The sequence below is a fragment of the Lipotes vexillifer genome, unplaced genomic scaffold, assembly GCF_000442215.2.
Source record: "Lipotes vexillifer unplaced genomic scaffold, Lipotes_vexillifer_v1.1 scaffold158, whole genome shotgun sequence".
NCBI lineage: Eukaryota > Metazoa > Chordata > Mammalia > Artiodactyla > Lipotidae > Lipotes > Lipotes vexillifer.
Window position 1 is genome coordinate 1,094,592 of NW_006788189.1, and position 22,531 is coordinate 1,117,122.

General features: G+C 40.1%; 1 protein-coding gene across 2 annotated transcripts in view; it reads left to right on the top strand.

Annotated features, from left to right (window-relative positions):
* Nucleotides 1-22,531, top strand: part of SAP130 (Sin3A associated protein 130) — a 75,782-nt gene that overhangs the window by 49,375 nt on the left and 3,876 nt on the right. For both annotated transcript variants that reach the window (XM_007461293.1, XM_007461294.1), the window contains 3 exons: nt 482-840; nt 4,880-5,128; nt 5,309-5,434. In XM_007461293.1, coding sequence (XP_007461355.1) covers nt 482-840; nt 4,880-5,128; nt 5,309-5,434 — 734 coding nt within the window. The remainder of the gene's footprint in view (nt 1-481; nt 841-4,879; nt 5,129-5,308; nt 5,435-22,531) is intronic.

A 22,531-nucleotide genomic window follows, 5' to 3' on the forward strand; every position in this document is an offset into this window, starting at 1 on the left:
ACCCTCGGTAGAGGGCTGGGTGTTCGAAGTGGAGGGAAGTTATTCTCAATTTGTATTCTTTTCGATCTTTTCCATGTGCATGAGTTTCCTGTTTTATAAGAAGTAGGTTTACAAGTGACATATGAAGTGTGAGTATAGTTGTTATTGAAAAAAAACCTCCTAAGGCAACATATGCAGTAATGAATTCTTGGAGGGAAAAATACACTAATGTAATGAAAATTGGTTGTCTTTCAGTGATGTGACTTTGATTTCTTTAAAGTGTTCTTTGTTTTCTAAATTAATTTTATTACTGCCTATAAAAACAATGGGGATGGTTCTGAAACTTGAATTCCCTTTAAAAGTTACCCTAAATTTCAACTTTTAAAATCAAGGAATAGGGTTTTAGTTGTGCTGTGTGTTGTACAAAAAGAATTGGACAAATATTCACCTTCTGAGATGATGCAGGTTAAGGCAACTTTCTGTGTTTGCTTTTGTGTTTCAGTGCCAAACCCAAGTCAGAGATCCACGTATCGATGGCCACTCCAGTCACTGTGTCTGTGGAGACCATGTCCAATCAAAATAATGATCAGCCCACTGTTGCAGTCCCACCCACCGCTCAGCAGCCTCCACCAGCCATTCCAACTATGATTGCAGCAGCTAGCCCCCCATCACAACCAGCGGTTGCCCTTCCAACCATTCCTGGAGCAGTTCCCGTCACTCCACCCATCACCACCATTGCCACTGCCCCTCCACCGCCAGTGGCTGTGGGCAGCAGTCTCTCCTCCGTTTTGGGCCCTCCTGTACCTGAGATAAAAGTTAAAGAAGAAGTGGAACCAGTGGACATCATGAGGCCAGTTTCTGGTAAGTTCATTCACAGTATACTCTTTGCTGGCAGTTGCTTCTTCCCCTTTTCCTAACTCTCCTCAGAGTCCAAACTCTTGTGTGACCCTCAGCCAGGAAGCCTGACGCCTTGATGCCCATTTGAAATTTGTATTTCATTAGTTTTTAATAAATAGAAGAAAGCATTAAGCTCCTTTTGAAAACTAAAACCATATTGCTACCCTTTTATAGTTAATTTTCTCACCAAAATCTTGAAAAAGATTATTATTTCCCCAAGAATATCTTTGAACATAGCTTCTTGTATTCATTAAGAAAATATTGCCATGTAAAAGGGGTTCACAATACAATCATAGCTAAGTGCTGTTTACAGTGTGTTCCCTGCCAATTTTTGTTGCCTTGTGTATGCAATAAGGTAAGATTTGTGTTGTAGAAAGTAGTCTCTTGATAAATTTATTTGTGATCAGTAAAATCTCAAAACTACCATTACCCCCTCCCTCTTCTCAACTCTAAACTTCTAGTTTGTAAAAGGCAGGTCACTTTAAAGGTTTTCTTTTTGTTTGGTTGGTTTTCTGTTATTTTAATAACTTATGTGTAATCTTATTTTTCCTGACTACATAAGTAACATTCAGTGTATGAAATTTATAAAATACAGAGAAAGCCAAAGTGGAAAACAAGTCAGTTTGTCCCATAGTTACCCAGTATTACCCTCTTAACCATTTCGGCATGAAGGCCCCCATCTCCCATGCCGTCTGTTCAGTTGTGAGGTGTGGTCATGCTATGTCTACAGTTTTTAAATCTGCTGTGTATTTATTTGCTTATTATTTTCATTTTATTATGCCAGGAAATATCCTTCTATGGCACCCATATTTAGCCTCAGCACTTCCGTTGAAAGGTACTGTGGATAACCCTGGAGGGGAAAGGAAATGGTCTCACTTTTGCTGTTCATCTGCTCTTTCAACGTTCTGGATACTTCCTCTTAACCTCTCGGTACTAGGAAGTTGGCCGTAGTCCTTCCTCAAACTGTAGGGCTCTGCACCAGGCACTGATGATACAACCTTGTACAAAACAAGCACGACTCCATCCTCTTGGAGCTTACCTTCTCACAAGGGCAACAGACGGTAAAATGAAGTAGAGACAAAATATAAGGGAAAGTTAGGGCTGGAGCTGTGATTTTTAAGAATGTTTTAAAGGAAAGGCCTTACTGAGGAAATGATCTTTGAGCAGAGACATTAAAGAGATGAAATGCTGGCCATGAGGATATCTGGAAAAAGATCATTTCAGACCAGGAGAGCAGTAAATGTAAAAGCCTGGTGTGCTCAAAGAATAGCAGAGGCAACAGCAGATGGAGCTCAGTAAATGAGGGGAGCGGATGGACAAGGTCAGAGAAACAGGGTCAAGACTGTGAGAGCCTGTGGGCCACTGTAAGGCCTTCTGCTTTGCTGAGGGAGGTGGGAGCTATTAGAGTGTTCCGAGCAGAAGAGAGACTTGAGCTCACTACCATTCTTAACAGACCACTCTGGCTGCTCTGTGGGAAAAAGACTGGGAACAAGGGTGGAATTAGGGAGATGTGTTTAGAGCCTGCTGCATTAATTGCAGGGACCAGTGAAGGTTTCAGCCAGGGTAGTAGCAGTACCAGTAGTAATGAAGTGGTGAGAGTCTAGATATATAATTGAAGTAGAACTGAGAGGATTTCTTTATTAAGATGGAATGTTGTGTGTGAGGAATGGCATCAGAGGCAACTATAAAGTTTTTGGCCTTAGTGTATGGAAGCATAGAGTTGCTGGCAGTTGAGGTAGGGGAGGGTGCAGGGGGGGATCCATTGTGTAGGGAGAGATCAGGAGTTAGTTTTTAATCTTATCCATTAAGTTAGATCTTAATGGATAAGATCATCTGGGTAATGAGTGCGCGATAAAAAACAGAAGCAGTTGTGAACTCAGCCCTGGGGCACTGCACCATTTTGAGGAGGGAGAGGAGGCCGAAGCTAGCAAAGGAGACTAAGTGGAGGGGCCAGAGTGATAGGGAGAAAGTGTGGAGTATGATGTCCTAGAAAGCCAGGACAAGGGTCATGACTGATGAGAGATCAAGTAAGGTAAGAACTGAGCAGGACCACTGGATTTAGCAGTATGAAGGTCATGCAGATCTCGAGAAGAGCAGTTTCCACGTAATGATATTGGCCACAGCATGATGGGGAGTGGGTTCAAGAGAAAGCTGGGAAATAACTTAGAGACAGAGAGTATAAACAGCACTTGAGGAGTTTGTTATAAAGCGCTAGAAAAAGGAAGGGCAATATCTGAAGGGAAATGATGCCAAGAGGAACTTATTTTTAAGACAGGACAAATGAGTTTTGTATGTTAATGGGAGTGAACCAGTATAGGGGAAAGAAGTGATGATGCAGGAAAAAGAGATGAATTCCTGGAGCGATGTCTGAGGAGGTGAGAGTGGGTGGGACCTATTGTGTATGTGAAGGACTCTGTGTCTGCTGAAATCACAGAGAAAAAGGAAGTGCCTGGTCACAATGCATGTAAGTAGGTATAGCTGGTGGGAATTTATGGACATTTCCTTCTGATTATTTCTCTATTTTCCAGTAAGATAGAAAGCAGGGTCATAGCTGAGGGTAAGGGTGATGATATAGGAGGTGTTGAGGGTGAATGGACTTGGCAGATGCGGGAGGATCGTCCACCAGCAAGGGCCTGCTCGAAGTCAGCAAGCATGCTAACAGGACACGTGTGCCCGTTGCTGTGTGTTTTTCTCTGGCTACACTCAGCTGCACAGGTGCAAACTAGTTGGAGAGTTGGATTTAACCTGTGTAATTTTTGCTCAGTGAATACAGTGAAGCAAAAGAAAGGACAATGAATGAATAAAGTGAATAAAATTGATGGGAGAATTAAAACCCAGTGATAGGAGAGAGTGGACATTTGAGGGATGAGTGACAGCAAATAAGTGGTATGATTAATGGATAATAGTTCCTAATGGGGTCTAGGAATTGTTGGAGGCAAGTTACTAAGAGAAGTGACCTAGAAAGATAGTTGGGCTATCTTTGGGCTGGAAAGTCAGATGCTAGAAATTGAGATGTGATGACAGAGTGAAGGGTATGACTGTTGGGAGTGGGTGGCTGAGGAAGGGCAGAGGGAAAGGATAGGCCAAGGTTATATGGTATAGAAGAGTTGAGGTGAAGTTTTCTCATGACTTGCGCATCCCCAGATACATGATCCATACAAGCCCAAACAAATGATGTTAACATTGTACTGAGAATGCTGCTTATCTGGGGGCAGTGGACTGTGGTAGTTAAATAGTCCAGGCTCTGAAGCCAGACTGCCTCTGTCAGCTCCCAGCTGTCCCACTTCCTACTTGTGTGATATGTGCCACGTTTTCTCATCTTTAAATTGGGGCATAATATAATGCCTACTTGCTCAGATTACTTTTAAGATTATATCAGTTAATGGGTTATCTCCTAGAAATCAGTGCTCAAAGGCTTGAAAAACAGTGGCTTGAACATGTAAGGTTTTATTGTCTCTCTTGAAGCAAATCCTGAGGCAGACAGTCCAGGCATGGTATGTGGACTCCATAAAATCATTAGGGATCCAGGCTCCTATCACCCCTAGCATTTGACCCTCGTGCTCTTGATTCAAGATAGCTGCTGGAACTCGAGCTATCCCATCTGAGTTCCAGGGTCACAGGAAGAAGACAGGGAGTGGGTCATACCTTCTTTCTTTTAAGGACACTTCTTAAAAGTGCTACAGAGCACTTGTATTTTCATTTCAAAAGGCCACAATGAACTGTAAGGGAGACTAGTAAATATGGTCTTCAAGCCAAGTGACAGTGTGCCCATTTCAAAGTGAGGGATGCTCGTGCTAAGCGAGGTGAAGATGTGAGGTATTAGAAAGCAGTTGGCAGCCTCTGCCACAGTTGGAGTACTTAGCATAGTGCTGGGCGTGTCGGAAGACTCCATAAATGTTAGCTCTCTTCTGTCCTCCTCATCTTTCTCATTGATGGAAATCAAGTGACACTTTCCACTGTGTTTGGGCTCTCATGCATGTGTGCACCCTTTTTCCTATGACAGCAGTTCCCCCGCTGGCTACCAACAGTGTGTCTCCGTCTCTTGCATTGCTGGCTAACAACCTGTCCATGCCTACAAGTGACCTACCACCCGGTGCTTCGCCAAGGAAAAAGCCTCGGAAGCAGCAGCACGTGATTTCAACAGAAGAAGGGGATATGATGGAGACAAACAGCACTGATGATGAGAAGTCCACTGCCAAGAGTCTTCTGGTGAAGGCAGAGAAGCGCAAGTCTCCTCCCAAGGAGTATATCGGTAATGCTCACTTGCACTAAATTTTGTCACGAGAAGCTTCCCACTTAAGTCAGGGGTCCATCCCTGAGGCTGTTTACATAGCCAGATTTCACTTAAGGCTTACCTGCAGGAATTATACCAGGAAGATTGTTGCAAATAGATAGTAAGCTATTTAATGTCTCTTTTTCTTCTCTTGAATAGATGAAGAAGGTGTGAGGTATGTCCCAGTGCGTCCAAGACCTCCTATTACTTTGCTCCGTCACTATCGGAACCCCTGGAAAGCTGCATACCACCACTTTCAGCGGTACAGTGACGTCCGGGTCAAAGGTCAGTTTCCTCAGAAATGTTTGGTGTTAACACTTGCAATGGGTATTTCACTCAGCTGTATTGAAATCACAGTAGAATAGAAAAACAGAATCACAGTTTCCCAGTTTCAAAAAGAACCATAAGTTTTTGTTATAAAATCTTAAGACTTTATTGTTTAACTTAGATAGAATACACAGTTGAGCATAAAATTTGGAAAATTATCCTTTGCCTCAGAAAGCTATGTGTACTTCACTGGAAACACAGTCTAATGAATAAATGGCAACATGTGTTGCCAGCTCCCCAAGTGGTCACAGATGACCTCTTTAGCCCTCAAAGTAGTTGAGGAAGAGCTATACTAGACTGTTATTGGATATGGTCCACAGTAGTTCCAGGATGCTCAGATATACATGTGTGATAAGCCCCAGGAAGTATATTTTCCAAAAGACCTTTTGTTCAACATATGTGAAGCTCTTGGAATGGTCCAGTGCAAGCACTCAGTGAATGTTTTTGTGGTTTTGAAATTGAGAATAACATTCTCATTCATTAACCCTCTTACAATAAAAATGACTGATAGTACTTTGCAAATATCTGCAAATATTTTTATGGATAGACGTTGTGTCATTACCCTCAAATATAATCATTGCACAGAGAAGTATAAGTTTTCAGAGAATTGGTCATATTTCCCATTCCCTCAAATAAACTTTACTTGGAAGCTTCCTTGAAGCCTCAAGATGAGTCTGATTTGGATGGTACTGACTAATGCCTATCAGCAGGAGTGAAGGTCCTGACAGTTCACTATCTGAATGGAAGTACAGAGGTGGCTGCACTGCCCAGCTTTTCTTCCTCACAAGTACACCCTGAGGATTGAAAAGGGTGAAATTTCGAAAGAGAAATCAGAGAATGTTGGCCTTTGGTGGAAGCAGGATATGAGCCACCAAACATTTCTTCACACCACAGGAATTCCATATCGTAGCAGGAAAATATTTACAGTTTTCCCTGGTAACATTTTAAGCCATAAAAGATTTTTATTGCTTATTGGAACTCACTCTTCAAAAGCTATCTCAGGAAAGGTTATTTGACAGCTGAAAATACTGATGATTCCTAAATCTTCTGTTTGGATATGTACATATTAATCACCTTGTGCCAAGTCTCTTGACTATTAAACTTTAATTGAACTGTTTTGCCTAAGCTTTAGAGTGATATTCCTACAAAGAAATAAAGATGGAGTACTAAGAACAGGTAATTCACAGGGAGGAAAGAAAAGAGAAATAGGGGAATAAGAAGCACAGAAAACAAATAATAACATGGCAGGCTTAGCCTTACATATCAGTAATTACCTTAAATGTAAATAGTCTGGAAGTACCAATTAAAACACAGATGGGCAGAGAGGATAAAAAAAAGATCCAACTATATTATGTCTTACTGTAAGAAGCTTCAGATACAGTTTGTCAGTAGAATGACAGTAAAAGGGTAGAAAAATATGTACAATGCAAAAACTAATCAAAAAACAAGAGTAGTTATAGTAATATCAAATAAAAGTAGACTTCAGAGGAAAGAAAATTACTAGAAATGAAAAAAGGCATTACATACTGATTAAAACTATATAGGCAACAAAAATCAAGAGCTTCAGAATATATGAAGCAAAAGCAGCTGTACAAATGGACAGTCATAGTTAGACCTTCGACACCCTCTTCTCAGCAGCTGATAGAAGTACTTGACAGAAAATCAGCAAGGATATACAAGAAGTGTACACTACGAACCAACATCTAGTAGACATTATAGGACACTCAAACTGCAGCAGAATACATATTCTCTCAAGTGCACACACAACATATAAAGACAGACCATATTTAGGATCATAAACCTCAACGAATTAGGGAGAATTGAAATCATATAGAAAAATATAAAGTATCTTCATTGACCGTAATGGAATCAAACTAGAAACCAGTGACAGATAAAACCTCCAAGCCATGGATTAAGCAACACACTTCTAAATAATGGGTCAAAGAGGAAGTCTAAAGGGAAGTTTTTAAAAATACTTAAAACTGAATGAAGATAAAAGAACAACATACCAAAATATGTGGAAGGCAACTAAAGTAGTGCCAACAGGAAAATCTATAGCACTAAATGTTTATATCAAAACAGAGGAGGAGGGCTTCCCTGGTGGCGCAGTGGTTGAGAGTCCACCTGCCGATGCAGGGGACACGGGTTCCTGCCCCGGTCCGGGAAGATCCCACATGCCTCGGAGCAGTTGGGCCCGTGAGCCATGGCCGCTGAGCCTACGCGTCCAGAGCCTGTGCTCCGCAACGGGAGAGGCCACAACAATGAAAGGCCCGTGTACTGCCAAAAAAAAAAAAAAGAGGAGGAAATATCTCAGTCACAGTTTCTACATCAAAAAATGAGAAAAAGAAGAACAACATAAAGCAGGTACAAGGAAGAAAATAGTGAAAAAAGCAGAAATCAGTGAAATTGAAAACAGAAAATAATAAAATGAAAAAGCTAATTATTTAAAAGAAAAATCAATAAAATAAATAAATCTCTAGCAAGACTGAAGAAGGTAGAAGAGAGAGGACATAATCATGAATATGAAGAAGAAAACAGGAGAGACAGCACTGCAAACATCTGCAGACAACAACCATACACTAACAATATGCAAGCATGGCAACAAACAGTTCTTGACACATGATATACTGTGTCAGAGATTAGCTCAAGATGGCAGAGTAGAAGGATGTGAGCTCAACCTTTCTTAAAAAAATACCAAAACCACAACTAACTGCTGAACAACCATCAACAAAAAAAAAAGCACTAGAACCTACTGAAAAAGATAGCCTACATCCAAAGGTGAAGAAGCCACAATGAGATGGTCGGAGGGGCGCAGTCCCTATAAAATCAAATCCCATACCCGCCAGGTGGGCAACTCACAAACTGGAAAACAGTTATACCACAGATGTTCTCCCACAGGAGTGAAAGTTCTGAGCCCCACATCAGGCTTCCCAGCCTGGCAGTCTGACAAGAGAAGGAGGAGCCCCCAGAGAATCTGGCTTTGAAGGCCAGCAGGGTTTGATTGCAGAAATTCCACAGGACTGGGAGGAACAGAAACTCCAGTCTTGGAGGGCGCACACAAGGTCCCATGCACACCAGGACCTGGGGTAAAAAGCAGTGACCCCATAAGAGACAGACCTACCTGCTAGTATTGGAGGGTCTCCTGCCAAGGTGGAGGATGGCTGTGGCTCACTACAGGGACAATAACACCAGCAGCAGCAGTTCTGGGGAGTATTCGTTGGAGTGAGCCCTCCCAGAGGCCACCATTAGACCCACCCAACAGCCTGTAGGCTCCATGCTGTAACACCTCAGGCCAAATGACCAACAGGGCAGAACACAGCCCCACCCCTCAGCAGACACGCAGCTTAAAGTCTTCCTGAGCATGGCCCTGCCCACCAGAGGAACAAGACCCAGCTCCACCCACCACTGGGCAGGAACCAGTCCCTCACATCAGGAAGCCTGCACAAGCCTAATCTAGCCTCATCCACCAGAGGGCAGACAGCAGAAGCAAGAACTACAATCCTGCAGCCTGCGGAATGGAAACCACAATCACAGAAAGTTAGACAAAATGAAACGGCAGAGGAATATGTCCCAGATGAAAGAACAAGGTAAAAACCCCAGAAGAACAACTAAGTGAAGTAGAGATAGGCAACCTACCAGAAAAAGAATTCAAAATAATGATAGCAGAGGTGATCCAAGACCCCGGGAAAAAAATGGAGGCAGAGATCGAGAAGATGCAAGAAATGTTTAACAAAGACCCAGAAGATGTAAAGAACAAACAAACAGAGGTGAACAACACTATAACTAAAATGAAAATTACACTAGAAGGAATCGATAGCACAATAACTGAGGCAGAAAAATGGATGAGTGACCTATAAGACAGAATGGTATAAATCACTGCCACGGAACAGAATAAAGAAAAAAGAATGAAAAGAAATGAAGACAGTCTGAGAGACCTCTGGGACAACATTAAATGCGCCAACATTCGCATTATAGGGGTCCCAGAAGGAGGAGAGAGAAAGAACCTGAGAAAATATGTGAAGAGATAATAGCTGACAACTTCTCTAACATGGGAAAGGAAACAGTCAACCAAGTCCAGGAAGCACAGAGCGTCCCAGGCAGAATAATTCCAAGGAGGAACACGCTGAGACACATAGTAATCAAACTGACAAAAATTAAAGACAGAAAAAAATATTAAAAGCAACAACGGAAAAGCAGCAAATAACATACAAAGGAACTCCCATAAAATTATCAGCTGATTTCTTAGCAGAAACTTTGCAGGCCAGAAGGGAGTGGTGAAATATATTTACAGTGGGGAAAGGGAAGAACCTACAACCAAGATTACTCTACCCAGCAAAACTTTCATTCAGATTCAACAGAGAAATCAAAAGCTTTACAGACAAGCAGAAGCTAGGAAAATTCAGCACCGCCAGACCAGCTTTGCAACAAATTCTAAAGGAACTTCTCTAACTGAAAAAGAAGAGACCAAAACTACTATAGAAACAAGAAAATTACAATTGGGAAAGCTCACCAGTAAAGGCAAACATACAGTAAAGGTAGGAAATCATCTGCACACAATATGATATCAAAACCAGCAAAATTGTGAGAAGAGGAGAGCACAAATGCAGGATGTTGGAAATGGATTTGAAATTAAAAGACTAGCAACTTAAAACAATCTTATTTATATATAGACTGCTATATCAAAACCTCATGGTAACCGCAATCTGAAAATCTACAATAGATACACAAAAAAGGAATCCAAACACAACATCAAATCACAAGGGAAGATAACAAAGAGGAAGGGAAGAAAAACCACCTGCAATAACAAGTCCAAAATAGTTAACAAAATGGCAATAAGAACACACATATCGATAATTACCTTAAATGTAAACAGATAAAATACTCTAACCAAAAGACATAGACTGGCTGAATGGATACAAAAACAAGACCTGTATATATGCTGTCTACAAGAGACCCACTTCAGATCTAGAAACACATACAGAACAAAAGTGAAGAGATGGGAAAAGGTATTCCATGCAAATGGAGATCAGAAGAAAGCTGGAGTAGCAATACTCATAAAAGACAAAATAGACTTTAAAATAAAGACTATTACAAGAGACAAAGAAGGACACTACATAATGATCAAGGGATCAATCTAAGAAGATATAATAGTTGTAAATAGATATTCACTCAACATAGGAGCACCTCAATATATAAGGCAAATATTAACAGCTATAAAGGGAGAAATTGACAGTAACACAGTAATACTGGAGGACTTTAACACCCTGCTTTCAAAAATGAACAGATCATCCAGACAGAAAATCAGTAAGGAAACACAGGCCTTAAATGACACATTAGACCAGATGGACTTAATTGATATTTTTAGAGCATTCCATACAAAAGCAGCAGAATACATATTCTTCTCAAGTGCACATGGAACATTCTCCAGGACAGATTACATCTTGGGCCACAAATCAATCCTCAGTAAATTTAAGAACTGAAATCATATTAAGCATCATTTCCAACCACAACGCTATGAGGTGAGAAATCAACTACAAGAAAAAACTGCAAAAACTGCAAGCACGTGGAGGCTAAACAATATGCTACTAAACAACCAATGGGTCACTGAAGAAATCAAAGAGGCAATCAGAAAATACCTAGAGACAAATGAAAATGAAAACACAATGATCCAAAACCTATGGGATGCAGCAAAAAAAGTTCTAAGAGGGAAGTTTATAGCAATACAATCTTAGCTCAGGAAACAAGAAAAATCTCAAATAAACAATCTAACCTTATACCTAAAGCAACTAGAGAAAGAAGAACAAACAAAACCCAAAGTTAGAAGAAATCATAAAGATCAGAGCAGAAATAAATGAAATAGAGATGAAGAAAACAATAGCAAAGATGAATAAAACTAAAAGCTGGTTCTTTGAAAAGATAAACAAAATTGATAAACCTTTAGCCAGACTCATCAAGAAAAAAAAGGGGAGGGCTCAAATCAGTAAGATTAGAAATGAAAAAGGAGAAGTTACAACTGACACCACAGAAATACAAAGGATTGTAAGAGACTACTACATGCAACTATATGCCAATAAAATGGACAACCTGGAAGAAAGACAAATCATTAGAAAGGTACAATCTTCCAAGACTGAACCAGGAAAAAATAGAAAATATGAACAGACCAATCACAAGTACTGAAATTGAAACTGTGATTAAAAAACTTCCAACAACAAAAGCCCAGGACCAGATGGCTTCACAGTTGAATTCTATCAAACATTTAGAGAAGCGCTAACACCTATCCTTCTGAAACTGTTTCAAAAAATTGCAGAGGAAGGAATACTCCCAAGCTCATTCTATGAGGCCACCATCACCCTGATACCAAACTAGACAAAGATACCACAAAAAAAGAAAGTTACAGGCCAATATCTCTGATGAACATAGACGCAAAAATCCTCAACAAAATCCTAGCAAATCGAATCCAATAACACATTAAAAGGGTCATACACCATGATCAAGTGGGATTTATCCCAGGGTGCAAGGATTTTTCAATATCTGCAAATCAATCCATGTGATACACCATATTAACAAATAATTGAAGAATAAAACCTATATGATCATCTCAATAGATGCAGAAAAAGCTTTTGACAAAATTCAATACCCATTTATGATAAAAACTCTCCAGAAAGTGGGCATAGAGGGAACATACCTCAACATAATAAACACCATATATGACAAACCTACAGCTAACATCATACTCAACAGTGAAAAGCTGAAAGCATTTCCTGGAAGGTCAGGAGCAAGACAAGGATGGCCACTCTCGCTACTTTTATTCAACATAGTTTTGGAAGTCCTAACCACAGCAATCAGAGAAGGAAAAAAAAAAAGTCATCCAAATTGGAAAAGAAGTAAAACTCACTTTTTGCAGATGACATGTTATTTATACATAGAAAATCCTAAAGATGCCACCAGAAAACTACTAGAGCTCATCAGTGAATTGAGTAAAGTTACAGCATACAAAATTAATACACAGAAATCTGTTGCATTTCTATACACTAACAACAAAAGATCAGAAAGAGAAATTAAAGAAACAATCCCATTTACCACCACATCATAAAGAATAAAATACCTAGGAATAAACCTACCTAAGGAGGCAAAAGACCTGTACTCCAAAAACTCTAAGATGCTGATGAAAGAAATCAAAGATGACCCAACCACATGGAAAGATATACTGTGTTCTCAGATTGGAAGAATCAGTATTCTCAAAATGACTATACCACCCAAGGCAATCTACAGTCTTAAAATTTGTATGGAGACACAAAAGACCACATATTAGCCAAAGCAATCTTGAGAAAGAAAAGTGGAGCTGGAGGGATCAGGCTCCCTGACTTCAGACTATACTACAAAGCTATAGTCATTACAACAGTATGTTACTGGCACAAAAACAGAAATACACATCAATGGAACAGGATAGGAAGCCCAGAAATAAACCCATGCACCTGTGGTCAATTAATCTATGACAGAGGAGGCAATGGAGGAGAGACAGTACAATACAGTGGAGGAGGGACAGTCTTCAGTAAATGGTGCTGGAAAACTCGACAGCTACATGTCAGAAAATGAAGTTAGAACATTCTTTAACACCATACACAAAAATAAACTCAAAATGGATTAAAGACCTAAATGTAAGACCAGATATTATAAAACTCTTAGAGGAAAACATAGGCAGAACACTCTCTGACATAAATTGCAGCAGTATCTTTTTTGATCCATCTCCCAGAGTAATGGAAATAAAAACAAAAATAAACAAATGGGACCTGATTAAACTAAAAAGCTTTGTACAGCAAAGGAAACCATAAACAAAACAAGAAGACAACCCACAGAATGGAAGAAAATATTTGCAAATGATGCAGCTCACAAGGGATTAGTCTCCAAAATTTACCAACAGCTCATGCAGCTCAGTATCATCAAAACAAACAACCCAATCAAAAAATGGGCAGAAGACCTAAATAGACATTTCTCCAAAGAAGACATACAGATGGTCAAGAGGCACATGAAAAGATGTTCAACCTCACTAATTATTAGAGAAATGCATATCAAAACTACAATGAGATACCACCTCACACCAGTCAGAATGGCTATTGTCAAAAAATCTACAAACAATAAATGCTGGAAAGTGTGTGGAGAAAAGGGAATCCTCCTACACTATTAGTGGGAATGTAAATTAGTACAGCCACTATGGAGAACAGCATGGAGGTTCCTTAAAAAACTGAAAATAAAGGTACCATATGATCCAGCAGTCCCACTCCTGGGCATATATTGGAGAAAAACATGGTTCGAAAGGATACATGCACCCCGATGTTCATTGTAGCAGTATTTACAATAGCCAAGACATGGAAGCAACCATAGTGCCCATCAACAGAGGAATGTATTAAGGAGATGTGGTACATATATACAATAGAATATTACCCAGCCATTACACAGAATGAAATAATGCCATTTGCAGCAACATGGATGGAGATTATCATACTAAGTGAAGTACATCATACAGAAAAAGACAAATATCATATGATTTCACTTATATGTGGGGGGAAAAAAACATACAAATGAACTTCTTTACAAAACAGAAACAGACTCACAGACTTAGAGAACGAACTTATTGTTACCAGGAAGGAAGAGTGGGGGGGAGGGATAGATTGGGAGTTTGGAATTGACATGTACAGACTGCTGTATTTAAAATAGATAACCATCAAGTACCTACTGTATAGCACAGGCAAGTCTGCTCAGTATTCTGTAGTAACCTAAATGGGAAAAGAATTTGAAAAAGAATAGATACATGTATATGTATAACTGAATCAAATTCCTGTACTCCCGAAACCAACACAACATTGTTGGTCAACTGTACTCCAATATGAAATAAAAATTTTTTTAAAAGAAGGAAACAGGATATTACTAAGACTGTGCAGCCATTAAAAGCATAAGGAAATACTACAAACAACTTTATGCTCATAAAGTCAGATGCTTAGATGAAGTAGACCAATTCCTTAAGAGCCACATACTACCAAAACTCAATCAGAAACAGGCAATCTGAATAGTCTTATAACCATTAAATAAGTTGAATCCATAATTTAAAAGCTTCCAAACAGGAATCTATAGGCTCAGATACTTTTACTAGGAAATTCTACCAAAGGTGTTTTTTTTTGTTTTTTTGTTTTGTTTTTTGCGGTACGCGGGCCTCTCACTGTTGTGGCCTCTCCTGTTGCAGAGCACAGGCTCCGGATGCACAGGCTCAGCGGCCATGGCTCACGGGCACAGCCGCTCCACGGCATGTGGGATCTTCCCAGACCGGGGCACGAACCTGTGTCCCCTGCATCGGCAGGCGGACTCTCAACCACTGTGCCAACAGGAAAGCCCTACCAAACGTTTAAAGAAGAATCAACACCAATTTCCCACAATCTCTTTCAAATATAGGAGGGAACACTTCATTTTATGAAGCCAGTATTTTCCTGATACAGAAACAAGACAAAGAGAGTACAAATATAGAAAACTACATATCAATATTCCTTAATGAATAGATGTAAAAATTCTTAACAAAATGTTAGCAAATTTAATCCAGCAATATCTAAGTAGAATTTTACACCTTGATCAAGTAGGATTTGTTACAGCTCTACAAGGTTAGTTCAGCATTTGAAAATCAGTGTAATTCACTGTTTTTAACAGGCTATATTAATTTCCTAGGGCTGCCATAACAAAGTACTACAAGGTGGATGGCCTAAAATAACAAATATATTCTCTCATAGTTCTGGAGGCCAGAAGTCCAAAATCAAGGTATCAGCCGGATCATGCCCTCTCTGAAGGCTGTAGAAGAGAATCCTTCCTTGCCTCTTTTTAGCTTCTGGTGGTTGCCAGCAACCCTAGTTATTCTTTGGCCTGCTACTGCATTACTCCAGTTTCTGCCCCCATCTCCAACAGAGCATTCCTCCCTGTGTTTCTTGACTCTTTGGATTTAGGACCACCCTAATTCAGTATGACTTCTTAACTTGATTACATCTGCAAAGACCCTCTTCCAAATTAGATCACATTCACAAGTACCAAGGGTTAGAACTTAAACATCTTTTGGAGGGACACAATTCATCCCACAACAGAAGCTAAATAAAAATCACATGATCATATCAATTAATGCAGAAAATTTGTTTGACAAAATTCAAAATGTTTTCATGATAAAAACTCAAAAATAGAGAAGGAGGAAGACTTCCTCAACTTGATAAAAAGTCTACAAAAAAATTGAGCTAACATTGTACTTAATGGTAAAGACTGAATGCCTTCTACCTGAGATTAGCAAAAGAATAAGACTGTCTTCTGTCACCACTCTTAATTAACTTAGGATAGAACTGGAAGTTCTAGCCACATCGTAAAGTAAGAAAAAGAGATAGAAGGCTATACAGGTTGGAAAGGAATAAATAAAACTATTTGCAAATGACATCATTGTCTACATAGAAAATCTCAAGGATTCTACTAAAAACCCCTGAAACTAGTAAATAAGTTCAGCAAGGTCACAGGCTACAATATCAACATGAAAAAAATCAATTATAATTTTAGATACCTGGAATGTTGTGGAAACATATTGAAAGCATAATGCCATTTACAATTATTCCCCCCAAAGTGATATACTCAGGTACAAATCTAGCAAAACATGTACAGGACGTGTTTGCTGAAAACTGAAAAATGCTGATGAAAGAAATGAAAGAAGATCTAAATAAATGAAGAGACATACAGCATTCATGATTAGAAAAACTCAAAGATGTCAGTTCTCCCTAGATTGACCGATACATTTACTACAATTTCTACGAGAATCACAGAGGTTTTTGTAAACTTAGTAAAGCTTGTTCTAAACATTATGTGGAAAGGCACAGGGACTAGAATAGGTAAAATAATCTTGAAAAACAACAAATCTTACCAAATCTTCTTTAGCTTCAGTACTCAAAACAGCATGGTGTTTGCAGAAGGATAGATGTATTGATGACAGGAATGGAATAAAAAATGCAGAAATAGACTCACACAAATATGCCCAACTGATTTTTGACCAAAGTGCAAAAGGAATTCAATGGAGGAAGGAGAGTCTCTTTAACAAATAATGCTGGACATCCATATGTTTGGTGGGGGCGGGGGGGACCTCAACCTAATCCTCACACTTCATGCAAAAATTAACTCAAAATGGATAATAGATTTAAATGTAAAACTATAAAACTTTTAGAAAAAAAACCTAGGAGAAGGTCTTCAAAACCTAGGGCATGGTGAACAATTCTTAGACATAACACCAAAAACACCATCTCTAAATGAAAAATAATCAATAAATTGGACTTCATAAAACCTTTTTTTATCTGTGAAAGACCCTATTAGGAGGATGAAAAGACAAGCTATAAACTGGGAGGGAATATTAGCAAACTACATCTCTAATAAAGGACTCATGTCTAGGATATATATTAGGAACTCTCAGTACTTAACAGTAAATAAAAACAATAATCCAGTTAGAAAATGAACAAAGGCATGAAGAGACATTTCACCAAAGAAGATACATGGATGGCAAGCACCTGAGAAGATGTTCAAGGGAATATAAATCCTAGTCCTTAAGTGTGGGCTATGTAGAGACTTTGTTCCAAAGTGTGCAGTGTGGAAGAGGGTGTCTCTCTCTCTTTACGGTGGAGACATGTGACAAACATCACCTCAGCCAGGTGATCAAAGTCAGTTTCAATAGTAATGAATCATGTAATAATATGTACCCTTCTCAGGCAGTGATGACAATGGTACTTCCTCTGTCTCCTCTCAAAAATCTATAACCGGGCTTCCCTGGTGGCGCAGTGCTTGAGAGTCCGCCTGCCGATGCAGGAGACGCGGGTTCGTGCCCCGTTTCGGGAAGATCCCACGTGCCGCGGAGCGGCTGGGCCCGTGAGCCATGGCCGCTGAGCCTGCGCGTCCGGAGCCTGTGCTCCGCAAATGGGAGAGGCCACAACAGTGAGAGGCCCGCATAACGCAAGGAAAAAAAAAAAAAAAAATCTATAACCACTGTCTAATCCTAACAAAAACATCAGACAAATCTAACTAGAAGGTCATCCTACAAAATAGTTAACTAGTACTCTTTAAAACTGTCAAGGTCATCAGAAGCAAGGGAATTCTGAGAAGCCATCAAGCCAAAAGGAGTCTCAGGGGACATGACAAGTAAATGTACTGTGGTATCTTGACTGGATTCTGGAACAGAAAGCAGTAAAATTTAATTTTTAAAAAGCATTTATCCCTAGCCATTAGAGGAACTTAAATTGAGATGCCTGTCAAAATAACTGAAATTAGGGAATTCCCTGGCAGTCTAGTGGTTAGGGCTTGGTGCTTTCACTGCTGGGGACCAGGGTTCAATCCCTGGTCAGGGAACTAAGATCCCACAAGCCAGGCAGCACAGCCAAAATAACTGAAATTTAAAATACTGATAATGCCAAATGGGGATGTAGAGAAACTAGATCTCATACATTCCTTTGAGCATTTTGAATGTTATCCCACTGCTTTCTAGCCTCCATTGTTTCTCTAGAGAAGTCAGCTGCTGATTTTATTGGGGTTATCTTGTAAATGATGCATCATGTTTTGTCTTGCTCCTTTGAAGATTTTCTCAACTTTGACTTTCAACATTTTTATAATACTATAATATGTCTATTTGTATCTTTGCATTTATCATACTTAGGGTTCCTTGAGCTTCCTGGATATATATAGGTTATTGGTTTTCAATAAATGTGAGAAGTCTTCAGCCATTTTTCCTTTGAATATTTCTCCTCCTTTCTCTCTTTTCCTTTTGGTACTCCTTTATACATGTTTTGGTGCTCTTAGTGGTGTTTCATGTTTCTTTGAGGCCCTGTTCATTCTTCTTCATTTCTTTCTCCCTTCAGTTCTTCAGTGCTGTTGGTCTGTCTTCAACTTTACAAATTCTCTTTTGTACCAATTCAGATCTACTGTTGAGCCCCTCTAGTAGATTTTTAACATTTTGTTTACTGTACTTTTTCACTCCAGAATTTCCATTTGGTTCTTTTCTTAAAAAATAATTTCTATCTCTCTACTGATTTTCTCTATTTAATGTGACATGATCATCATACCTTCTTTTACTTCTTCACTCATGCTTTTCAATTCTGTGAATATATTCATAACAGCTACTTTGAAATCTTTTTCTGATAAATCTGAAATCTGGTCACTCTCTCAAGCAGTTTCTGGTGCCTGTTTCTTTTTCCCTGTGTATGGGTCATACTTTCCTGTTTCTTTGCATGCCTCATAATTTTTGTTAGAAACTGGACATTTTAGATACTATATTGTAGCAACTCTTGGTAATGATCTCCCTATCTCCTCCAAGACCCACTATAGTTATTTGCTATTTGCTTGTTTATCTGCTTAGCGACTGGCTGGATTCTTTTAGTGAAGTCTAATCACCTGCACCCCGCCAACACCACCAAGTGTTAAGCCTCTGACATTACTCCTTGGGGAGGCACAGCTTTGGGTGCCCACAATCACCTGGGAAGACAGTGGCATTAGCAGGATTCTCCCCCACTGTTTCCCTGACCACATCCAGCTGATAAACCCCACTACTTGCTTGCCATATGATCTACTAGAACACAGTACTGGAATTTGACCTTAAACACAAATTCCTCTGCAAACTAATCCAGTCGTATTGTAGCTCCTTCCCAGAATGGTTTCTGCGGGTCAGTGTTTGATGTTTGTTCTGCCCCCAGGAGAGCTCCTGCCAGCTGTCTTACTGTTTGTTCTCTCCTGAAAACTGGTCAGCCCACAGTCTAGGCCGCATCTTTCACTGGGTCTGCACTCTCCACTGCTTTGGGGAGCGTTTGAACTTGCATACTCTGTTGAAAATGGAGCCACCTCCTTTGGGAGGAGATTAGAAGCTTCCTGTGCTATGGCCTGTTTCTCCCTCCAGGCAGAATCTCTGAGCCTAGGGCTGTGGAGGTGGGGGTGGGACAGTGACAGCCTTTTCTCTGAGTAACACCTTGCTCTAGGAGGTGAGCACTCAGGGTAGGGGAAGAGGAGTGAGTAGCCTGGGGTATGTCCACTTGGTTTGCCTCTCCTAATGTGACGCCACCATTTAACAAGCCAGGAGAAGGGCTCCTGGGGCCCCAGTGTTCTCAGCACGCCTTGCCTAAGGTACAGTCTCCATCCCACAAGTGGGGTTGAGCAAAAGAAGGGAGCCCCCACGTCAGTTAGACTCGCCTGGGATTTGGCCTCAGCAGCAGGGAGCACGGAGCAGGATGAGAAATGTCTCGCTCCTCCTGGGAGGAGAGCCATCTCCCTAGCGGCTGGCGGAGAGGGGGCTCTGTGTGCTGGGCTGCAGCGATCTGGGATGGAGTCACCGCCTCTCAGCTGGAGAGAGGAGAGAGGGAGCATCTTGGTTTAAATACCACAGACTTCCTGTTCTTTCCACATTTTAGTAGATTTGCTTGAGTAGATGTTTCTGCTTTGCCCTTTGCCCTTAGGACCTTTCCCAGAGGTTTAAAGTGTTATTTAAAATTTTTCCCCAGTTTCACTGGGGAAGCAGCTTAGAAGAACACTGTCATATCACAAGTCAGTTGTCTCTTATACATTGCTGAGCTACTCTGGAAAAAAAAAAGTTTAGCAGTTTTATAAAAACCAAACATACACTTACCATATGACCCAACAGTTGCATTCCTGGGCATTTATCCCAGAAAAATGAAAACCTGTGTTCACACAGAAATCGGTACACAGGTGTTCGTAGCAACTTTTTGGTAATAGCCAAAATCTGGAAACAACACAAATGACATCAAACGGTTAAACAAACTATAGTGCCATTGAATACTACTCAGGAATGGAAAGGAAAGAACTATTGATCATGTAATAGCTTAGATGGATCTCAAGGGCATTGTCCTTATGCTTAGTGGAAAAAGCTAATCTTAGGAGGACACATACCAAAAAGAAAAAAAAGACATATCATGTGATTCTATCTATATAACAATCTCTAAGTGACAAAATTATAGAGATAGAGAACAAATTAGTGGATTTGGGGGTTAATCATGGGGCAGGGGTGGTGTGACCATAAAGGTGTGGCACAGGAGAGATCTCTGTGGTGATGCAATAGTTCTGAATCTCAATTGCGGTGGCAGTCACATCAATCTAAAATGATGTAATGGCATATACTCACTTTACACCAGTGGCAGTTTCCTGGGTGCAATACTGTACTACAGTTATTAAGATGTAGACAGTGGTGAAGGAGAAATACCTGACCTCTCTTTACTGTCTTTTTTTCCCCAGTAATAGCTTTATTGCACTATAATTCATGTAGCATACAATTCATCTATTAAAATGTACAATTCAGTGATTTTTAGTATGTTCACAGTTGCATGTCCATCACTACAGTGAGTTTTAAAACATTTTCATTACCCCAATAAGAGACTCCACAACCCTTAGCCATCCTCCCCAATCCTACCATCTTCACTCCTCCCTATACCCCCAGCCCTAGGCAAGCTCTGATCTGCTTTCCATCCCTGTAGATTTCCAGTGCTGGACATTTCCTATGAACGGAATCATATATTATACAGTCTTCTGTGACAAGCTTATTCCACTTAGTGTAATGTTTTCAAGGTTCATCCATGTAGCATGTATGAGTACTTCGTTCCATTTTCCTGCCAAATAATATTCTATTTTATGGATATATACCACATTTTATTTATCCATTCATCACTTGATGGGCATTTGGGTTGTTTCCACTTTTTGATTATTATGAATAATGGTGCTGTGATCATTTGTGTCTACATTGTTTTTATAAATTTATTTTATTTATTTTTGGCTGCGTGGGGTCTTCATTGCTGCGCATGGGCTTCCTCTAGTTGCAGCGAGTGGGGGCTACTCTTTGTTGCGATGCGCAGGCTTCTCATTGTGGTGGCTCCTCTTGTTGTGGAGCACGGGCTCTAGGCGTGCAGGCTCAGTAGTTGTGGCTCGTGGGCTCTAGAGCGCAGGCTCAGTAGTTGTGGTGCACGGGCTTAGTTGCTCCGCAGCATGTGGGATCTTCCCAGACCAGGGCTCGAACCCGTGTCCCCTGCATTGGCAGGTGGATTCTTAACCACTGCACCACCAGGGAAGCCCCATGTGTCTACATTTTTGTGGGAACATGTGTTTTCACTTCTCTTGGACATTTATCTAGGAATAGAATTTCTGGGCTATTTGGTAACTATAGTTAACATTCTAGCAACTCCCAGACCGTTTTCCAAAGTAAATACATTTTTCCCACCAGCAGTGCATGAGGATACTTCGGATTTCTCCATATCCTCACCAGCACTTACTCTTTTTTATTACAGTATCCTAATGGGTGGGAAGTGGTACTTCACTGTGGTTTTGACTTACATTTCCCTAATGCCTAATGATGTTGAATATCTTCATGTGATGTTGGCCATTTGTATGTTTTTTGGAAGAAATGTCTTTTTGGATCCTTTGCCCTTTTTAATTGGTTTGTCTTTTTATCATTGAGTGGTAAGAATTCTTCCTATGTTTTAGATACAGGTCCCTTACCAGATATATCTCTAGACTATCTTTGCAACTTCTGTGAAACCAAAAAGTTTTTTTTAATGCTCGTAATGAAATATACACATCATCTAAAACTGGTGAAATCTGAATAGGGTCAGTGGACTCTGTCAGTGTCATGGTTGTGATACTGACTGTAGTTTTGCAAGATCTTACCACTGGGGGAAAGTGGATAAAGAGTACACAGGATCCACAACATTGTAAAGCAATTATAATCCAATAAAGATGTAAAAAAAAAAAGTACACGGGATCTCCCTGTATTATTCCTTACAATTGTATGTGAATCTACAGTTCTCTCAAAAACGTTAAAATTCTTTCATCCCATTCATGCTAATATTTGTCTAGTAGACAGTTTTTTTTAATTGCTCTGAGAAGTAAAGTTTGTCAGTTTTAGGTTCACAACCATATCGAAAGAGATATTCCATGTCCCACCCCCACCCCCTCCCGAACATGCACAGCCTCCCCTACCGTCAACACCACCACAAAGTGGTGCATTTGTTGCATCTGCTG